General features: G+C 42.1%; 1 protein-coding gene across 1 annotated transcript in view; it reads left to right on the top strand.

Moving 5' to 3' along the window:
- Positions 1-1,915: 1,915 nt before the first annotated feature.
- The window catches only part of LOC149322800 (LIM homeobox transcription factor 1-alpha-like), a 94,221-nt gene continuing 74,644 nt past the window's right edge, over positions 1,916-21,492 (top strand). Inside the window, exons 1-2 of the mRNA XM_089509385.1 lie at positions 1,916-1,973; positions 18,555-18,741. Of these exons, the coding sequence (XP_089365511.1) occupies positions 1,916-1,973; positions 18,555-18,741 (245 nt within the window). The remainder of the gene's footprint in view (positions 1,974-18,554; positions 18,742-21,492) is intronic.

The raw sequence follows: 21,492 nt of genomic DNA, 5'->3' as shown, positions 1-21,492 counted from the left end.
GAAATCCTCACTTTCTGTTGTGATTTTAAGGTGAGGGTTCTCACAGCATGGAGACCAGCATTGTCTCTGGCTTCTGCACACTGATTGGGGTAGGCAAGTCATTTTCCTCCATATGTGTTGGACTGCAAGTCCCCTTTGGAGGAAGGTGCTCAAGTGTGTGTTGGCTGGGCAGCTTCAGATATTTGGCAGGGGAGACAGATTATCTGGATCCATTTCTGACTAGTTGCAGGCCAGCTTTCAGTACCAAAACAGTCTTGGTTGCCCCGATTCATGACTTGCTCCAAAGGAAAGTTGGGGAGTCCTCCTGGATCTCTCACCAGCATTTGGTACCATAGATCATGGCATTTTTGGGGACCACCACAGAGAGAGGGTGATTAGGAGGACCAGCTTTACACTGATTCCATTCTTGCTTACAGGACTGGTTACTGAGAGTCACAAAGAGAGGTATCTGTTCAGCCCCATGACCTTGTCACCACAGAGGTCTATTCCATTGCCTATGCTATTTAACAATTATATGAAGCTGCTGGGTGTTTTGAAGTTGCTGGGAGTTTATGAGTTGGGTGTCATCAGTATGCTGATAACACCCAGCTTTAGTTCTTACCACCAGACTCAGGTGAGACTGTGAAGATGATGAATCAATGTCTGGATACTATAATGTGCTGGATGTGGACCTTTTGGTGCTGAATCCCAACAAGATAGAGGCTATTTGGAATGATGGTTCCCAAGTCAAGGATTGCATAAAGTGACTTAGCCTAGATCGGGGTTCATTTTCTTTTGAAGGAGCAAGTGCATAGTTTAAGAGTACTCCATTATTTTTCACCCTTGCTGCTGGAGGCCTATGTAGACTCTATGGTTCAAAATCCCTAGAGTTCAGACTTCATGGTTCAGAATGGCTGACTACTCTACAAGCTATAGCCTTTCCTGCACTGTGAAAAATTGGACACATGAGAGGTTCAAAAGGGATTGCACTGACTGCCAATACACCTCTGGTCCAAGTGTACATGGGGCTGCTCACGAAGATGATGCAGAGGCTGCAGCTGGTGCAATATGCAACAGCTGGATTGCTAGGAACCACATCAGTGGTTCAAAAGGGATTCTACTGGCTGCCAATATACTTCTGAACCAGTTTTAATGCATCAGTGATGTCATGCAAAACCCTAAACAGCTTGAGACTTTGATACTATCTCTTCCTGCATCCACCTTCCTGAGATCTACTTGAGAAGCCTTCTTTCTCACCAATGGAAAAATTGCACTTCTGGTCCAAGTTCAAGGTGCTGATGGAGACACAGGAGGCAGTTTTCTCTGCAGTTTTACAATGTCTAGATACTGTAGTTGTTCACCCCTATTAATTGCTCAGTCTGTTGCTAGTAGCAGTACAGGGGCAAAACAGTTTTCAGACCTATGTTGAGATGTGAATGGAGTGTTATGAACACTCTAGTTTGAAGGTGAGAAACTCAGGATCATCCAGATAGTTTTGGACTACAATTCCTTTCACCCTTACCCAGCAATAGCAATGTCCTGGGATGGTTGTAGACCAGCAAAGTGTGGAAGGTGATCCCTTATTCTGGAGGATCAGATGGAGTTCTCTGTCATGGAGTTATCAGAGCCATAGAAGTTCTGCTAAATAACCAAAGACGGCAATAACAACTCTACTCCCCAATTCTAAAAACAGTCACCAATAAACTGTACTGACAGCATGCTGAGCACCACTTTGGGAGTTTCCTTGTTGGCAAGATCTTGAGGAGGGAGAAGATGGATTTGTGGAGAACGTAACCATTTCTCATTCCCCTCCTTCATTCTGGTGGAGTGCAGCACTGCCTGCCAGACTCCCTTGTCCTTATCTTTCCTGCTTTTATGACTAGCCATGTCTTTTCTCCTCCTTGGCAGGCCCATCTTCTGCTGCCAGGCCTGGACAATGAAGACTGAAGAGGCCCCTTCTTGTCTGCAGCAGGCCACACCAGTCCTGGGCTATGGTGAGTTTCTGAGCTCTGTGCATAGCTGGAGCACCACAGACGGTGGGGTGAAGTTTGCTGGGCTGTCAAATTCCAGCAGGGTAAAAACCCTCACAATCCAATGGACTTTGTCAAAAGCTTTGATATCCCATCTCTGAGTATGTGCCAGCTGGTCTCAGTTTTGTGTACATTTTTGGAAACTAGTCACTCTCTATACCAGGCAAAGAGAACATTTGGCCCTCACAAGGTTTTAGACTACTCCTCTCAGCAGCTCCACCTAGAATGAACAACGAGAAGAGGTTGCAGGAAGTGTAGAGAGTGGTAATGGATAGTTTTCATGCCAGTGGAGTGGTGAATCAACTGTAGATTTTACTCTGAAGTTTAATGGAGTAATCCAAGGTCCCGAACCCCATCTCCAAAATAGGTCCAACACCTAGAAAGCCCCCTTAAAATTCAGAGGGAAACTTGGAGTAGATTCACCACCCCACTGATATGGGAGCCACCAGGTGCAGCTACTCATATGTTGACTGCATGTTACTCTTTATTCCCCCCCAAATTGCACCATTGGTGCCATAATGTTATATTACTTCTAGGTAACATAAAGTAATGACTAAAAATAATGTCTGAAAGAACTACTGTTAATATACTGCATCCTAGCTCTGACCTAATGGACCATTTCCCTTCCATACCACTCTGGCCACTCAGTTCAATGTGGTGGAGACCTCTGCTGAGCTGATTCTCTCATGGGCTGGAGTAAAGCAGCCACCTCTGAGTAATGGATGCTGTGGATGGCAAATGACACTCAACCTAGCCATCACTTTTTACCCACCCGCAACCGGGCCATTCCAACATTCTCAGCTAGTACCAGCAACAACACTTGCTTGTTGCCAGCTTGAGTTGGCTCCTTATTTGCCCTCTCCTAATACTTCACATATGGCAGTGTTGGAAAAGGCTCCTGAACAACAAGCAGTTGAGGCCATGTTTGCTGTTGTTGTGTGCCTTGAAGTCAGACAACTTGAAAACTTGGTTGTTGTTCTGGTTTTTGTTTCTTTGGAAAGAGTTGTTCAGAGCAGGTTTGCCATTGTCTTCCCCTGAAGCTGAGGCCATGTGACTTATACATTTTTACAAATATTGTATGTATAATGATGCATAATAATAATAATAATACATTTTATTTATAGACCGCTATTCCGCAATGATCATAGCGGTGTACAGTAAAAAATTGCAATACAATACAAAATACAATGTGACAGTTAAAGGAGGGAGAAGTCTCGTCCTTCAGGCAGTCCCTGATGTTGCTGGATCTGCCTGATCGCTCCCTCTGAGGCCAAGATGACAGTTGAGGAGGGAGGGGCCTCTTCCTTCAGGCAGTCCCCGATGTTGCTGGGTCTGCCTGATCGCTCCCTCTGAAGCCGAGATGACAGTTACAAGAGGGAGGAGCCTCTTCCTTCAGGCAGTCCCTGATGTTGCTGGGTCTGCCTGATCGCTCCCTCTGAGGCCAAGATGACAGTTAAGGAGGGAGGGGCCTCTTCCTTCAGGCAGTCCCTGATGTTGCTGGATCTGCCTGATCGCTCCCTCTGAGGCCAAGATGACAGTTAAGGAGGGAGGGGCCTCTTCCTTCAGGCAGTCCCTGATGTTGCTGGGTCTGCCTGATTGCTCCCTCTGAGGCCAAGATGACAGTTAAGGAGGGAGGGCCTCTTCCTTCAGGCAGTACCTGATGTTGCTGGGTCTGCCTGATCGCTCCCTCTGAGGCCAAGATGACAGTTAAGGAGGGAGGGGCCTCTTCCTTCAGGCATGCATTCATACAGGTTGCTGAGCAGCTGCTGCATTGCAACACTGGTTTCATCAGGAAGGCATCACAATAAACCATCAGTGAGATAGGAGGAGGCTTGGAGGCAAAGTTTCCCTAGCCCTGTAGAAGTGAAAGAGTAGGGAACCTCAGGCCCTGGACAGATTGTGCACTCACAGGGTCCCATTCTGGTCCTGGTGGGGTCCATGAGAGCAGCAATGCCTCCTTTCCCAGAACACCGTGAAAGGAGTAAAAGCTTTAAGGTAGACAATGCTGACAGTGGCCCGTTCTACATGGGCCTTTGCTTTGCCCCCAGTACGTACTAGGGGTTGGCCGAGGATGCAACATCCAATTAGGCGTCACCCCTAGGACGTACTGGGTACATCAAAATGGCGGCACCCTATACACCCTATACACATGGGCGCCTCCATTTTGATGTCGTGGATGCTTTGCATCCACATATCACGGCATGGTTATGCCACAAGTGCAGCATTGGCACCTTGCAACGTCATAACTGTGCTGCAAAAGGAACCTGCTTTTTGCGGGTTCTTTTTGCTGCGCCAGGGAATCGCGCGGTTTGTCTGCTGCGATTCCCTGGCCCAGCAAACACAGGCACCAGCAGAGTGCCCTTTCTGGGTGCTCTGTAAAGCGCCATTGTTTTGGTCCCACCACCATAGCTCCCAAGAACCTCACTGAAAATGAATTCAGTTCACAGACTGGACATAGCGCCCTACTTGTAGCCTACCCATAGAAACCTAAACTTGTCTGTTGCACTTGGGAGAAGATGTGACTGAATGAAGAATGTCATACTTTCAGCATATCATGAGATGATGTGACTCATTAGGAAATAAGATACTGCTTGGTAAAGTGGAAAGCTGTAGGAGAAGAGGAAGACCATGTTATAGGCAGCTTGATTGAACCAATTTTACTTTCATAAGTGTTGACTTACTATATTACCGCTAATGCAATGGGTCTGCTCATGTAGGAACTAGCAATAGCATTTACATGAGCATTCCTGCTCATGTAGGAACTAGCAATAGCCTTTAGATTACTGGTGAATGGTTTTGTGTTGACTAATATAGTATAGTAGTTGTTAGTTTGCTGCTAGTTAGCTGTTGTTCTTTCTCTTTTATGCCTTTGATTGTGGTGGTGATTTTATTTTGTTTTGTTGTGTTTTTCAATTGTTTTTGCAATGACTTGATAGTAGTTTTCAGACAGCAGAAACAGGGATTCATTTTACATTAGTAAATAAATAAAGTGGCTTCTAAAGTCCTATACAAAACAAACTTTTAGTAAATTTTTACAAAAATAAAATCAGAATGCCTGTAACCGTTGCAGAAATAGTTACACAAAGAAAAGATTTGTGAACGTAACACTGCAGTTTTATGGGGAATGAAATACTGACAGCTGAAGGAACTGTGTTTATAATCTGTTCTCTTACAAACTAACACAAACAGTTCAGAATCATGATACAATCAACCCATTAATAGTTCATTTAAACCCGGAATTTTCAAGAGCAAGAAGTTGGTTTTCTGGTTTCTAATGCCTTAGCCGCAGTCTGCTTTTTCAGCTTCTGCACACACAACCCATATTTTCCAGTGCATTTTCCTAATAAACATCAGGCCCAGAAGTCTGAAAGCAAACAATCAATTACTGGGGATAAAATATTCAAAACCATAGCTGTAGCCTCTTAAAATGGAGTGGCTCACTGTGAAAAATGTAAAGGGATAATTTTTATCTTCGTTGATAATAGCAATGGAATATATTGCTCAGTGTGTTTTCATTGACATTTCATGCTAAAGGAAAGTGACCTTCCAGTGCATGTTTCTCCCATTCTGTTTGCTATGGCTAGGGGACCCACAGCTGCCTTGATGTTGTTGAACTTGGGTTTCCATTAGCCCTAGCCTTTCTGGGCAATGGGAAAGCATTATAGGAGTAGGAGTTGTTCATCAACATAAAGGAGGGCAACTTCCCCATGCTGCCTTGAATCTCATTTTGGGAGAAAGGTGGGATATTAATGCCATAAACAAACAAACAAATCCTATGGACTTTTCTCTCTAGGATTGCGAGAATGAAAAATGGAAAGGTCTCTATCTCCAGCAGTTGTGTAGAAGCAGGAATTTCAGCAGGTGTTGCTTGTGATCCTGGTTGCCTGTCAAATAGCACCTGCTGAAATTTCCTCTTCTGCACATCCATTAAAAGTATATGAGCTCTTTCCAGTTTTCACTCTGGCAATCCTAGGAAAACTAAAAGTATGAATGAATGAATGAATAATAATAATAATAATAATAATAATAATAATAATAATGTTTAATTCATATAACACCTTTCCAAAAGATCAAGGTGGTTTACAAAATTACATAAAATTACATAAAATACATAAATGATTTACATAAGCAAATAAATAAAATACCTAAACAGTAGATAACGTATACAAACTAAAATTCCATCCCTCAATGAAGGTAAGGTTGCTCTTTTTTTAAAAAAGATTGTGGAGGAAGATGAAATTTCAGCATCCTTTCTTATGCTCCCATCATAAGCTGACTATTCTTTTGAACAACTCTGAAAATACAGGATGTCTTTTCTTGGCATGCAGTTATTTTACTGTGTTTGTGTATGTGCGTATGCATTTATGGGGAAGCAGACTGTGTGCATCCAGCCAGTGTCCCTGCATCTTTACTCTGGAACAAGACTCTCAGTGTTCAGTAGGGCTTACTTTGTTGAGTAACTGGTCATAGAATCAGAGCCCAAATGGTAAGCTTTGCTTGCTTGTGTAAGCAGTGCCAAGCTCTAAGGGGAAAATATATCCCTCTTAGTAACTTTCAAATAAACAAACGGGAAGCAACTAATACAGGGAGGCGAGTACAGAGACCTTTGAAATGGCATCTGTGGGACAATTATGCCAGAGAATTTCTACTAACGCAGCAAACCTCGACATTCTGCAGTTAAATAAACTGGAATAATGCAGCACCAGAGAGGACTGCTTTCATGGAGACCAAACCATCTCCATTTCTTTATGACTTTTAATTTCAGCATAATTATGTGCTCACACAAGCTGAAGGGCTGGCCAGGAAAGTACATTACAAATGGAATAAAAGGTCTTGCTCACAAATATCATACGTAGGGGTGTATGTGTGTGTGTGTGTGTTATATCTGCCAATCAAAGGTAAAGAAATATATAGCAGGGGATGCTAAAATGTGGCTCTGAGGAATTGCAAAGGCTAGTTTTGTGAGCGATGCAACCTTTGTTATTTAGTTATGCTGGAATCTCAGTGCTTTCATTCACTTAAGACTGGATTTGTTCAGCCAAGAAATCAGTCCCCCCCCCCCATTCCCTGTGTATACAAATCTTGAAAAAGTTATTTTAGGACTTCAGCTGTCATACAACTACGGGGGGGGGGGGGGGGGTTGAGTCCCCAAAGTAGTATTCCCAAGCTTTCTCCTGTATATTTGAAGAAATTAGCAGGAAATGCTTGGGGGTGGATTGTTTTGATGCAAAGAAGATCATTCCCTTCTCCTAATTAAAATCTGTGTAGAAGGGGGGAGAAAGGTACCGAATGTTCAAAAGAAATATTATTTCATCTGACCCATAATGCTACCTACCCCGCCATCAAAATTTGTGTGCTGTTTCCTCCCCCTAAAAGGTGAATTTCCACTATTACAGCTTGACATTATTCTCTGTTGTTCAAAAAATGGAAACCCTAATATCAAATCTGCTTCCTAATATCAAAATTTGGACTGTAATTCTTTTGATCACTGTACCCAACACCAGCAGAAACCTAGTGTTTTCTAGTAATATGTTAACCCCAAAGCATATTTCATGATCTTACCATACCACAATGTATGAAAGCACAAATATTTTATATAGCCTTGAGAATACAAGACCCCCCTCCCACCCACCCCCATGAATCTATGGATTTGTAAAATAAATGCACGGAAACATCCAAGACCTTTGATTGAAACAAGTGTCAACGACTGAAGAAATAGACAGATCACCACCTTTTAAATAAATAAATAAATAAATCTTGCTGAAAGTAAAAGAAGCTAATGGACTTCCGCTGGACTCAGGAAGAACAAATTTAAAGCAAAATTCTCCTTCCCAGTTTCACACATTGCTAAATACTATTGAAGGCTGTCATTAGACTCCCTTCATGGATATACTTCCACATACGTTTTAATTTGGGAGATATGCAATACCAGTTATATGCATCGTGCTATTTTATTATCACTTCTGGTATAAATGCTATCAAAAACCAATCGGAGTGGCAACAAAATGTTCCAGTCTAAATCATTCCACACTCCCTGATAGCCAAACATACTGTTTTCTAGGATATTCTATTCCACTCCATCTCCCCCTCATCAGGTTTCCATTTATTTATTCAATGCCCACTGTGCATACTCTCTCCTCAGCAGACTGTTTCGTGGTTCACCACATCTTTGGGCTCTCCCTTCCAAAGATTTTTTTGGACTTTTGCACATTTAGGGATTTTCCCACTCCCCTGTCAACTGAGAGCTCCTTTTTGTGCATGGATGTTGCCAATTTGCCTATATAAAGGTCTGCATTCAAATAATGAGTTTGTTATTAGAAAATATTGCAAGGTAATTATTCATAAAGATTGAAACAAAAGGCCCAGGGGATGGTTAGGGCTGCAATCCTGTACCATCATAGATTGCAATCACAAACACATTTACCTGTAAATGAATTATAGTGAACTCAATGGCACTTAATTATAATTGCACATATAGGCTCGCATTGTTGAGCATTGTTGAGTCTCTAAAGGAAATATGTGAGCTGTTCCCTTTGATTTGAAAATCTCTTTCTTTTAATGCTTGTTTTTTAAAAAAATAATAGGGAGATTGTTTTTCACCTTAAAAGGAAAAGCAACGTAATTGTATAGCACGTTGAGATGACAGATCGTCATTTGGTATTTAACCACTTATTAAAAATCATATTAAAATGTTACAAATGTGCATATTTATCATTCCAGAAATTTAATAAAAGATCACTTTCCTTTAAAAGGTGTTAGCCTCTTGAATGTGTTGAATACACCTTTCAAATGTATTGAATTTCAACACAGTTTTTGGATTTTATATTCAGATTTTTTTTTTTTTTTGTGGGAGGGGGGACTCCAAAGATATTGAATCTCAGAAAACCTGAAATTTGACTGCAAAACCAGATTTACCACTGAAATCTAGATTGCATGGTTTATGTCCAATTGTATATGGCTTAAATTTTCATCAGTCATAGGAACCATTTGTGTAATTATGCCTCCTGGAGACAGTGTTCAATATATTCGCACATGAGCTATATTTTTTCACTAGCTTAAAGTAAAGCTTGTAACATTTCATGGGCTAGCTGGAAAGTGTTTGACCAAGGGCAGCTATCAGTAACTGCATATAGGTCATGTCACAAATAGCACTATGGCAGCATAAATTGCTACAAACAGGCCACTATAAAATAGTAGTGAGCTAAAACAAATTGCAGTGAGGACTTCTGATTGGTATTCCTTGGAGAACCATTCTGCCGTTCTGTTTTTGTTTATCTTTGTTACACTTTTCTTCAGAAAAGTACTGGCTTGGTTTGAAATTTCACAGGCACAGTATCTAGAGAGATAGAGGCTGCATTCGCACTCCAGAAATAACCCCCTTTGACACCACTTTAACTGTCATGGCTCAATGCTATGGAATTCTGGGAACTATAGTTTTGTGAGACATTTAGCCTTCTGTGCAAGAGAGCTCTGGTGCCACAGCCACCTGCAGTTCCCAGAAATCCATAGCATTGAGCCATGGCAGTTGAAGTGGTATCAATCTGGATTATTTCTGCAGTGGAGAAGCAGACAGAGTCTGGTTTTACTAGCAGGAGCACAGAAAATAACCAGTGGTGGATTACACTAAATGTTTGTCTAGTCCAACACCTGAATTTCTCACAGCACCAAACCAGATGCACCAATGGGAAGCCCACATGCAGAATGTGGGCAGAATAACACCCTCCAACTCATGTTACCCAGCAATTGGTATTCACCATGGTGCCTGCAATACCTTTCACACTACACAGTTATAGCACTATGATTCTGCGTTAATGGCCAAGTGCCCATTCTAATAGAATTCTAGGATCTTACGTTTCTCACCAAACTTCTCCAACCCAGGATTCTATAGGATGCAGCCATGGCACTTGAAGCAGAACCACAGGACCTATAGGTACTGTAAACTGGCCCTAGGAAACAATAAATGCAGTTATGGCCACCATCAATAGGCTGCATGAAGTGCCTAAGAGAATGAAAAGAGAAAGCACACTGTGGACTGAAATGGCTGCATTTACCCAACCCAGATATTCTTGTTGCCCCTTTTGCTTTGGATACTGATGAGACTAGGAACTTTGATTACACCAGGAAAGGCCAATGATGGTTGGTAGCTCTCATGTCAGCGGCCTCATTGTGAGTACATTCTGGGCTTTAATCTGAACTCTTCAAGCACTGTATCCACACTGCAGAAATAATCCAGTCTAACACCACTTTAACTACCATTGCCCATTGTTATGGAATTCTGGGATTTGTACTTTTGTGAGACAGTTAGTCTTGTCTGTCAGAAAGCTCTGGTGCCACAACATCTACAATTCCCAGGATTCCATAACTTTGAGCTATGGCAGTTATAGTGGTGTCAACCTGGATTATTTCCGCTGTTCAGATGCAGCCAAGGTGCTAGATCCTGTCCCCCAAATAGGCCCAACGCCTTGAACAGTTCCTTTAAAAATCAGATTGAAACCCAAAGCAGATTCAGCACAGCCATTGAGATGGAGGCAACCAGATGCCACTGGAGGAAAGAACAAAAACAGTACATAGGAGTGAAGACGTCTCTTCCTACAAGTGACATTAACCTCTTAGTCCTGCCTTTAATCAAAGAAAAGAGTTTCCACTTGAATATTGCCTTATCATATCAAAACAGAATATTCACAAATTTCAGACTGTTCTCAATTTGAATGATGAAATGCAGTGCTGGAATTGCAGGAGGAAACAGCCTGGACCCATAACCTTCAGAAAGGACCTCTTAGCTATGGAGATGGGAGCGTGGGGATTTGGACAGAACTGAGAGGAGCTGGGATTCATTCCATAACTGCACCTCTCATTCCTTTAATAATTTGAGTACAGAGGAAATAGAAAGTGTCCGTCATTTGTCTTTCCACCATGTCTCTGCACCTCTTGATTCCCAGTTACAATCCGATTCTATGACAGTGATATAATTCTTCAGTAATTTTCTTTCCAAAGGAAGCAATGAGGAATTTTAGCAATTTTCTTCCTGTTCCAAGAAAGTCTTCAAAAACTGTGCAGTTTTCAAAGATTATTTACAAATCGCTATTTATTGTGTGCAAGATTCACCCTTTTTTTCTGTGCAACTCCTCCTCAGCATTTTCTGTGCAGAAAATACTATTTTTGCCCCGAATTGCTTTCTGTGCAGCAAATGCTGCTTTCTATGCAAAACAACTGTGTGTGAATTTGTGCAGAATACGTCCCAAATAGCAAAAATTCTCATCAGCCCAACATTGGTCTCAATAGGGTTTCTCAGCACTTGAGAAACATGTTTTTTTTAAAAACCATTTCCCAAAAACGTTTGAATATTTTTTCCATCCCTATTGCATGGCTTCTTTTCAACCTACACATGCTAGGATCTTTTATGTTAACCAATCTTTTATACTCCAATTAGTAAAAGGATGGCATTTTCTACATCTTTTCAGTGTTTGAAATGTTGCATGGGTTTCTTGTGTGTTAGACTTATAAGAACTAATAAGTGAAAGAATCAATCCATCAGTACATTTTGTTTGCTTTTTAAGCAGTGGGCTGAAATGCTCAACTCCTTTCATGTTTGTTGAACACCATTATGAAACCGAAGTCCCTTTTTTGGTAGACTACAGGAGGAATGAAGCAAGTGTGAAAGGAAATAAACCTCCCCATTCTTTCATCTTTCCTTGAGTGATTCGATTACCTTCCTTTAAAAATAAAAATTAAGCTACTTCGGGGCCATCAGGCCTGCTGTCCAACAATCTTTGAGGTGTGACTTGTAGCCTAATAATTTATGCCTTGTGCTGTTACACAGTTCATGAGCTTGCTTCTGAGTAAAGAGCAGTATATTGTTGACATGGCAGGCCTTGGTCACATACCATAAACCTTAGCAACCGGATCGCTTAGTTACTTCATCATATAATTTAAAGGCTGCTTAAGCTCAGAAGGAGAAACTTGAATGATTCAGTTTCAATCAAATTAAACTTGCAAGTTTTCTTCCCCCCCCCCCCCCCCCGAATAGGTCCTGTGATTCTTTCTTTAAAAAAGATTATATCACACCATGAGTATGTTGGCCCAAGTAGCACAATGCATCAATCTAGGCATGCCAGACTGAAAACTGGAGAAGTCTCCTCTACCTTTAATGGTTGTGCACAAGGCAGAATTTGAGCAGGTGCTGCTTGTCATGCAACCAGGTAACAAACAACAACACCCACTGAAATTCCCTCACCTACACAACCATTAAAGGTAGAGGAGCCCTCGATAGTTTTCATTCTAGCAACTCTACTGACGACAGGAGCGATGCCTAACATCCTTCATTCCACAAGGAAAAGAGAGTCAGTTCTTCATGGGAGAGACAGTAGCCATTCGTCTTACATTTTAGAGGGTACCGCTATTTGTAGCCATGTTATATAAATTTAAACTCCTGTTTAAAGATAAAGAACCATAAGAAGGAAGAACTGCAGAGGCCTTGAAGTTGCCCATCACCTGGAGACCAGACATTGATTTTTATTCTAAACATAACATAGACCTATGTCCAAATGTTATCCCTGCTTAGAGTAGACCTACTAAATCAATAGTAACTTGGTATGGTAATGCATACGTAAGTTTCACTGATTCAGTAGGATTACTCTGTTTGAGGTTTAAGCGTAAATCTTAATCTAATCCAACATGGGTTTTTAACAATCTATATTGTAAATTACATAGGGAGCAGCTGTGTTATGAATCACTACACTGGTCTTCATTTGTATGTAATTCAGCTACTGAATTTTGACTGACACACCTAAAGGTGTGTGGATATGGATGTGTAACCTAGACACGTGGTGTGATGAAGAGAGACTACAATTGCTATATTTCCTAGGGCATCTATCAAGAAAATAAACTTTACTGCAAGCTATTTCCCCCTGCTTCTATCTAATACTGGCCAGATGCAGTGATTTGGCTCAGTGATCCCCTAGGAGCAAAGAGGAGAGTCATGGTGCGTGTGGTTTATTTGCTTGTTTGTTTGTTTGTTCAGTCCATTCTAAAGATGGCTGAGATCACTGGTTTTATCTGGATGAAGGGAAATAATGGTGTTGTACAGTGCTTTGTACTGGACAGTGTCCCAAGAATATGAACTTTTCTTCTGAGATGTCTTTTTCAAAGTGATGGTATATATGAACCTAAGGGCCTAAACACCCCAAAGGCACCAAATCTTGTCTCATCCTGGAAGCTAAGCTAAGCAGGGTCAGCCCTGGTTAGTACTTGGATGGAACATCACCCACTAAACTGGAATATTTCAGAGGACGGAACTGGCAAAACCACCTCTGAGATTTCCTTGCCTAAGAGACCCTTGGAAATGCATGGGGTTGCTATAAGTCAACAGGCAACTTGAAGGTGCACACACACACACATAGGTGAACCTGTTTCTTTGCACACCTTTACACCCACATTTGGTTTGCTGGAGAAACACTCCACCTTTCCACATATTTAAAAAAGCTATATTTTATGGTTGCCTACAGTACAAATTAGAAGCAACAAAAACACCACCAAACATTTGAAGAATCCAAACAGCATTATAGCCTGTGAAGGCTAACACCACAAGAGCAAAAAGTTTTTTGTTTTTTTAAAAAAATCAAAAACAAACTGCATTATTGAGCTCAAAGTTAAAAATTCAAAAATAAACATTATTATAGTTTGGGAAGGATAACACCAAGGGAACACAAAGTTAAACTGTGGGTCCATACTAGAATGTTTGGATAGCTGGGTTTTGTGCAGTTCAACTATTTGACATCATTCTATCACAATGGGTGTTTTCTGAGTGTTCCTTTTTGTGTACCAGATACTCCCTCGGCTGACTTTGTTTATCCTTCATGGTTCACATGCTTGCCTTTTAGAGAAGCGTCACTATCCAAGCAATGAGCTAGGTCAGCATGGCTTTAATAGAAAGGTTCAAAAGTGGATGTACATGAGTGTCTGCCTGCATTTATCACACATGCACACACACACACACAACCACATGATGTGTATTGGGGTGCACTTTTATTTTTACTTTATTTATTTTATTTTTTTGCAGCATTATGTGAGGCCATAAAATTTCCTAGTAGCTGAAGTGACAGAAACATAGACCGCGATTATTTAGTCTTTAAAGACATTTACAATCTGTTTTTCCTCCAGTGAGCTCAAGGCAGCATATATGACCCTCTTCTTCCCACTTCATCTTCACAACAACCATGTGAGGTAGCTCAGGCTGAGAGATGGGGGAAGGTGCATCTACACTGCCAAATTAATGCAGTTTGACACCACTTTAACTGTCTTGACTCCATCCTGTGGCATCCTGGGATTTATAGTTTGTTTTTGCACCAGAGTTCTCTGAAAGGGAAGGCTAAATATCTCTCAAACTACAAATCTCACCATTCCATAGCATTGAGGCATGCTAGTTGAAGGGGTGTCAAACTGCATTATTTCTGCAGTGCAGACACACCTCTTGAGAAACTAGCCCAAGACTGTCCAGTGCATTTTGTAGCTGAGTGGGACTGGCACGCTGATGCTAATTTTAGATATGGTTTAAATAAATTGTAGTGCTTGATATCACCTTGGAAGACATTTATGCAGTCAAAAGATGGTTTATTTAATGAAGGAATGAATAAGGTGCCCTTGATTTAATCAGGTGGCCTATTTTAAGAACAGCCAACACAGTTTTAGCTTAAGGGTTGCATTCAGATTTAAGCAAATTCACCCAGGATGGCTGAAATTGGTTTCTCCGTCCCATTCACTTGATAGCAGCTCCTTCAATGCTTTCCCCATACCGTCATCACCACAAATGCTTTATGAGAGATTCAAGGATCCTGAAGAATGAAGTAGACTGAAGTTTGAAAAGGAAGGGAGGAAATCACTAAAAATCAAGCAGAGGCACCTTCAAGAAAGTTTTTCATGATTCAGTTTTTAAAAAAAATCAAATAGAGGTTCTTATAACCCACCTTACCCTGTTAAAGTGAAATAAATGTTCCTTTTTAAAATAACACTTGTTATAAAGCATGCCTCAAAGAACCAAGGACACATGCTTCTTGCTTCAAAACCAGTGATAGCCATGTCAGTGGGGTGACAAATCCTCTCCAGGATTTAGCCCAATCTTGAAAGGCATTGTCCAAGGTGCTGAACCTATTCTTAGGGCCCGTACATACAGGCCAAAATAAAGCTGCTTCGGGTCACTTTGGAGGTATGCTGTTTAAATGATGCATGTGTCCTAAGAGGCCAGAAGCCACTCCAAAGCCATGATCCAGTCCTTAGGACTGAAGCATGGCTTTGGCGCAACTTCCAGACTCTTAGGACGCATGCACCACTTAAACAGCATACCTCCAAAGTGACCCAAAACTGGAGGTGATTGCTTTAGTTTATATAGCTCCATTGTTTTCTATTCAGTTCATTTTGCTTTTCTGTCCTCTGAATGCATTCAATTAAAATTATTTGTGTTGGGGAAGCAAAGGAGGAGATGCAAATAACATGGTTTTTTTATCTGTATGGAAATGTATGCAAATCTGACCAACAGTTTAATCAATTAATTTACTTAAAGTTATGCTATTAATTAAGATGCAATTAATTTTCAGGTGTTTTCCTCAAAGCACCACATGTAACCAGAAAGCACACATTCCCTTAGAAGGAAGTACCACCATCTTCCTTTGTTATATGTTAACGGAGGTAGCATGAAGTGAGTGTAGTGAAGCACTCATATGTTAATGCATCTGCCTTGACTTTCTGCTCTGTTCTGTCCTCTTTGTTGATGACAAGGATAACAACACTGAAGTGATACAACATTTGTCTTAGCCCTGGGTTGGAGGGGATCATAATACATTGAGCCCCAATTAAAAACAAAAACATTTCCAAAAGGAAATGAAGAGTGCCTAAGGAAACCCAACAGCCTTAGCAGAGAAGGGTCCTGTGGTGGAAGGAGGAATGGAAGCCACTAGGCAGATGCCAACACTCCCTAATATTCACTTTGTTTCTAAGGGAAACCTTCCACACCGGCTGGGATGTTCTTTATTACCCACCTGCTCTTCCCTTATCTTTCACATTCTCTGCTACAGGGGCCTTTGAAGAGCTGCCATAGATGGATGTACTGATAATCCTGACTGGTTTCATATCTCTCTCTCTCTCTCTCTCTCTCTCACACACACACACACAGAGTTTGGAAACTGCTATCTCTTGACTGAGTAAAAGTTAACCAGTCAGGGGCTGCCCTGAGGGGTTCTGCTGCCCAAAGCAAACAAGTGGATGGTGCCACTGACTTAAAGGAACCAATTGCACTGGAAGCTGAATTTGATTTAACAAGAAGCTAGTTTAGGTCAGAGGTGCCAGATCCCATTTGATTCTGGAAGCTAAGTGGGGCCAGTCCTGGTTAGTACTTGGGTGAGAGACTACTGCGGGCTATATTTCAGAGGAAAGAACTGGCAAAAGCACCTCTTGAGTATTCCTTGCCTAAGAAAACCCCATTACATTCATGTGATTGCCATAAATCTGCAGATGACTTGAAAATACCCCTCCCCCCGCCCCAAGATTCTTTACTGAGGGTGCATGAACAACAAAACAGAAGAAATGGAAGAGTAGTTAAGCCTGCCTCACCAGCTACACATAGCATTGTTAAGGAAAAAGAAACCATAGATCTGGATTCAAGTGCAAAACAGGCCAAGTGACACATGTCACTCTCACAAAAGGGAAAGGCTGGGTGGGGAATCAAGAGAAAGAGACAGGAGGCTGCCTCTGCTGCTGCGTCCCGCCAGCGACTGCTTCCGGGGCAGTTGCCTCGTTCTGCCTATTGGGAGGGCCAGCCCTGAAATGAGGAATAGACGTGTTATCAGTGCTAGATCCATGTTGTTCTATGTGCCTTCAAGTAATTTCTGACATGTGGCGACCCTATCATGGTCAAACCTGATATCATGGGTTTTTCTTGGCAAGATTTTTTCAGAGGGGATTTGCCACTGCCTCCCCCTGAGGTCGAGAGTGTGTGACTTTCCCAAGGTCACCCAATGGGTTTCAAGTCCAACACTCAAAGCACTACACCCCACTGGCTCAACTCACCCACTAAGGACTGAAAATGGAAATGCATGGGGCAATAGTGGCATCCTGTGGCTCTGAGGTCAGCAGGGCAGTAATTCCACTCCAGGTTCTAATTGGACCATTAAGGGATTTAACCAAGGTGCTGACTCCTCAAATAGATCCAGCACCTTCAGTAACATCTTTAACGTTTGGTTTAAAATCCCAAACATCCTACCAACATTGGAGCCACTAGTAAGAAGATGAAAATATGGGTGATTCCAGGTGAAGGGATCCCAATGCTAGGAGCCAAAAGCCACTGTGCAACTATTTCAGCTTTTCTTTCTTAATTTTTTTTAATTACTACTATTTTCAATGTTATTATTGTGGGGAAAAAGAAAAAGAAGGAAGTAGTAGTGAGGAAAAACAGTTAAAAATGGAAGACAATGATGTGTAAAATTCGTTGAGCATAGTCAGGTGGAGTCTAGGTAGACAGAGAAGGAGGAGAGAGATGACAGGTCCAGGGAATGGCATAAAGAAACTTTTCCAGAATATTGCCATGAATCATGGGGTGAACCTCTCCCTAAGTGCTGCCCCAATAAGCACCATTGGACTGCCAGGCAAACCTTTTGTATCCAAGGAGATATTTATCCGAGGAGATACTTATCCAAGGTCATGAGAAGCATTACCCTCAGTTATGCTATCATTGGGTAGTTTATCAAACGGGAGGAATTTCTCTTAAATTCGAATGAAAAGAAAGTGGGGCCACAACGCATTCACTTAAAGTCGCTAGTTTAGCGCAATTACGTGAATACACATTGCATTCGAACTGGCTTCTCTTTGCCCGAAAATAGCATGCCACTGCCTGAATTTGCGTGTGGCAGTCTATCACGCAATAACGCGAAACTACATGATTGCGTTTGGACTGACTTCCCATTGCCCGAATTTGTGTGTGGCAGTCTATCACGCAATAACGTTAAACCCCATGATTGCGTTCAGATTGCCATCAGATTATACTTCCAATTCCCCTTTTCTGATAAACTTGGAAGCCTCAAAAGGATTCCAAACATAGTGTGCAAATAAAAATACAACTGTAGGTTTTGTACAATAACACAAAGAGAATATACTACTTCTAACAATTTTTTTCTGGGGCAGGATCCACCAGGAAGTTCTGCTGCAACAGTTTCTTATAGATACACACACATTTATCCAGGAATAAGCCCCTTTGGATGCAATGGAACTTACTTCTGAATAGACAAATTAAAAAAACTGCACATGCAGAACATTCTGATAAATTGTGTTCCAGGCCTTCATCCTAATCAGAGAACTGAGAAATTGTTTTTGGGGACTACTACTCCCATAATTTCCCTGTCAGCTTGGTGAGTGGGCATGCTGGTTGGGGATTCTGGGAGTTGTAGTCAAAAAAGTATAATTCCCAAGCTCTACCCCAGCTGGCTTCCTTGCTCCTTTGTAAGTATGCAATGCATTTTACTTATTTATTTTTGTCTTTTGTCCTTCCTCCCTGCCACCTAGGCTCAGAGTCCAAAATGCGAGAGGTCTGTGCCGGGTGCAACACCCCGATCTCTGACCGCTTCCTACTGCGGGTGAACGAACGTTCCTGGCATGAAGGCTGTGTGAAGTGTACCGCGTGCCTCCAGCCTCTCTCAGGCACATGCTACTGTCGCAACAGGCAGCTGTACTGCAAGCATGACTATGAAAAGTAAGTTGCATCTGCTTTTTGATTTCCTCCTGTTTGGCCAATGGATTTGTCTGGGTTTGGAGTGGCATGAGCTGAGTATGGTGTAAAGTCTATTGCTGGAGAATTATCAACATAGGTAGAGGCTGATTTGGAGAACCTTATTACCCATGTTATGGTGCTTTTATTTTTCACCCAGTAGTTGGTTATGTCTACAGCTTGCAGTTTGTAAGTGGTATCTGGAGCAAGTGTCTGATGTTATCTGATGTCACTGCAAAACTTGATAGGGTTGTGGTTGCCATGCACTTAACTGCTGTGATATGAAAATTTGGGTGTAATTTTGTAGGGCTAAGCAACTAATTGGGAACTGGGAGTAGCATTTGCTCCTCCAGTCAAGTATCATCTTTTGCTCAATTATAGACATCCCATAGAATGGTTCATTGTTAGTGCCAATAGTTTTGTTAAATGCCATTAAGCAAGTTTTGGAGTGTTTGGGGGAAGATGCTATTTTTGGTGTGGTTGCAGATTTTATCACATGTGAGCTTGCTGGAGGAAAGGAGAGCAGAATCGTTGCTTGTGTAAGAAAAGTAATCCACAAAGAGAAGGAGAATCCCAGAGTATGAATTTACTGGCATGTGGATAGATCATTAATAGGCTGTTGAATTCAATTTTGAGATGGGTTGATGAACAGCAGCACAATAAATATAAATATTCTTCAAACAGCAAAAACAATTTTAAGTTGAGACAAAAGATTATGAACAGGAAATAATACTGCAGAATGCTGTCGGCATGCTTTTGGCATAATTTAATTTCCTGCCTTGAGTTTGGTTTTCAAAGAACTATTTGGCAAAACAGAGAATAACAGGAATGGGGTAAGGGGGAGCATGGAGACATCCCCTAGCTAGTTTTATTTCATTCCTAAAAGGCCTAAAGACATCCTTTTTATTAATAAAAATTAAAATAATAAAAGAAGCAGAATTCCATGTCAGACAGCAGACTTATGTTTGTACAGCAAAAGCATGGGTTCAACAAATGTGTACATCATGAATGATATTGATCAGCTAATCAGCATCACTGTCTAGAGAGCATGAGATATTGACAGGACATAATGCAGGGCACAAGAGACAGTGTGGTGTAATGGTTTGACTGTTATGCTATGCTTGGTTTGAATCTTTGCTCAGCCTTAGAAACCCACTGGGGGAACTTGGGCAAGTAACACACTCTCAGCCCCAGAAAACCACATGATAGGTTTGCCTTAGGGTCTCTATAACTCCATCACTAGCTCTAACTGCCTGCCTGAAGAAGAAAAGCCCTCCCTTCAGCCACCATCTTGGGGGGAGAGAGGCAGGCTGGCCCAACTGCCTGCCTGAAGAAGACAAAGCCCTCCCTTCAGCCACCATCTTGGGGGGAGAGAGGCAGGCGAGCTCCAGCTGCCTGCCTGAAGAAGAAAAGCCCTCCCTTCAGCCACCATCTTGGGGGGAGAGAGGCAGGCGAGCTCCAGCTGCCTGCCTGAAGAAGAAAAGCCCTCCCTTCAGCCACCATCTCGGGGGGAGAGGGGCAGGCGAGCTCCAGCTGCCTGCCTGAAGAAGAAAAGCCCTCCCTTCAGCCACCATCTCGGGGGGAGAGGGGCAGGCGAGCTCCAGCTGCCTGCCTGAAGAAGAAAAGCCCTCCCTTCAGCCACCATCTCGGGGGGAGAGGGGCAGGCGAGCTCCAGCTGCCTGCCTGAAGAAGAAAAGCCCTCCCTTCAGCCACCATCTCGGGGGGAGAGGGGCAGGCGAGCTCCAGCTGCCTGCCTGAAGAAGAAAAGCCCTCCCTTCAGCCACCATCTTGGGGGGAGAGAGGCAGGCTAGCTCCAGCTGCCTGCCTGAAAGACTAAGAGCCCTCTTCCGACCACCATCTTGAGGGGGAGAGAGGCCTGTTATGTTTGTTTGTTTGTTTGTTTTACTTTGTATTGTACTTCCTGTTGTACACTGCTTTGATCTAATTTGGAAAAGCGGTATATAAATAAACATTATTATTATTATTTATTATTATAAGCCAGAAACAACAACAAAGGTCAGAAGAGTGATGCCACTGCAGCTGGTATGAAGTCAGAAGTTGCTCATGCAATAGTTTCACTTGCTCCATCTCCCAGCACATGAGATAAGCAATCTCCATGGCATCATACACACACACACACACACACACACACACACCCCAAAGCAACCAATTTCCATTGAGAGGTAGGGGAAAGATTATTTGACATTCATCTTCTTCCATGTGCATTTCTATTGCTTACTGATTTTTCAGTACTTCACTTTAATGTAGGTCCCCCAATATGACTGCACAAGACCCACAATTTCATTCATATTGTGTTGAGCATTTGAAAATGTTAATGTACTGGTATTTTTTAAAATGTGTACATGGTTTTGCTCAAGTCATATTGCTGCATGGCTTTTGTAGATTTCTGTTCTCACTTAGAATTGAACTAATCTAGACACGCTGAATTGATCTTCAGAAGTAACACCATGAGATAGCATCATAGAACTGAAAGAGCTGGGCAGAGCAGTCTTATATTCACACTATTCCACAGTTTGAGAAAGTTTGTAATGCAAACACTATCTAGGTTGACCCGATAGTTCCAATCCTTGGGCGCCTATCTCTCACCTTGCCCTTTTACCTTTAGGATTCCTCCCTGAATCTGGTACTTGGGCTTCAAGGTGACCACTATACTGTGGCTGTTGCTGTTTAGTGGATTCAGTGTGGGAAAACATGACCAGTTCTCCCTCTCAGTTC

The sequence above is a fragment of the Sceloporus occidentalis genome, unplaced genomic scaffold (genome assembly GCF_023333645.1).
Source record: "Sceloporus occidentalis isolate IW3139 unplaced genomic scaffold, rSceOcc1.0.p SCAF_1, whole genome shotgun sequence".
Taxonomy (NCBI): Eukaryota; Metazoa; Chordata; class Lepidosauria; order Squamata; family Phrynosomatidae; genus Sceloporus; species Sceloporus occidentalis.
The sequence above is the reverse complement of the archived record's forward strand: the minus strand, read 5'-3'. Positions and strand labels throughout refer to the sequence as shown.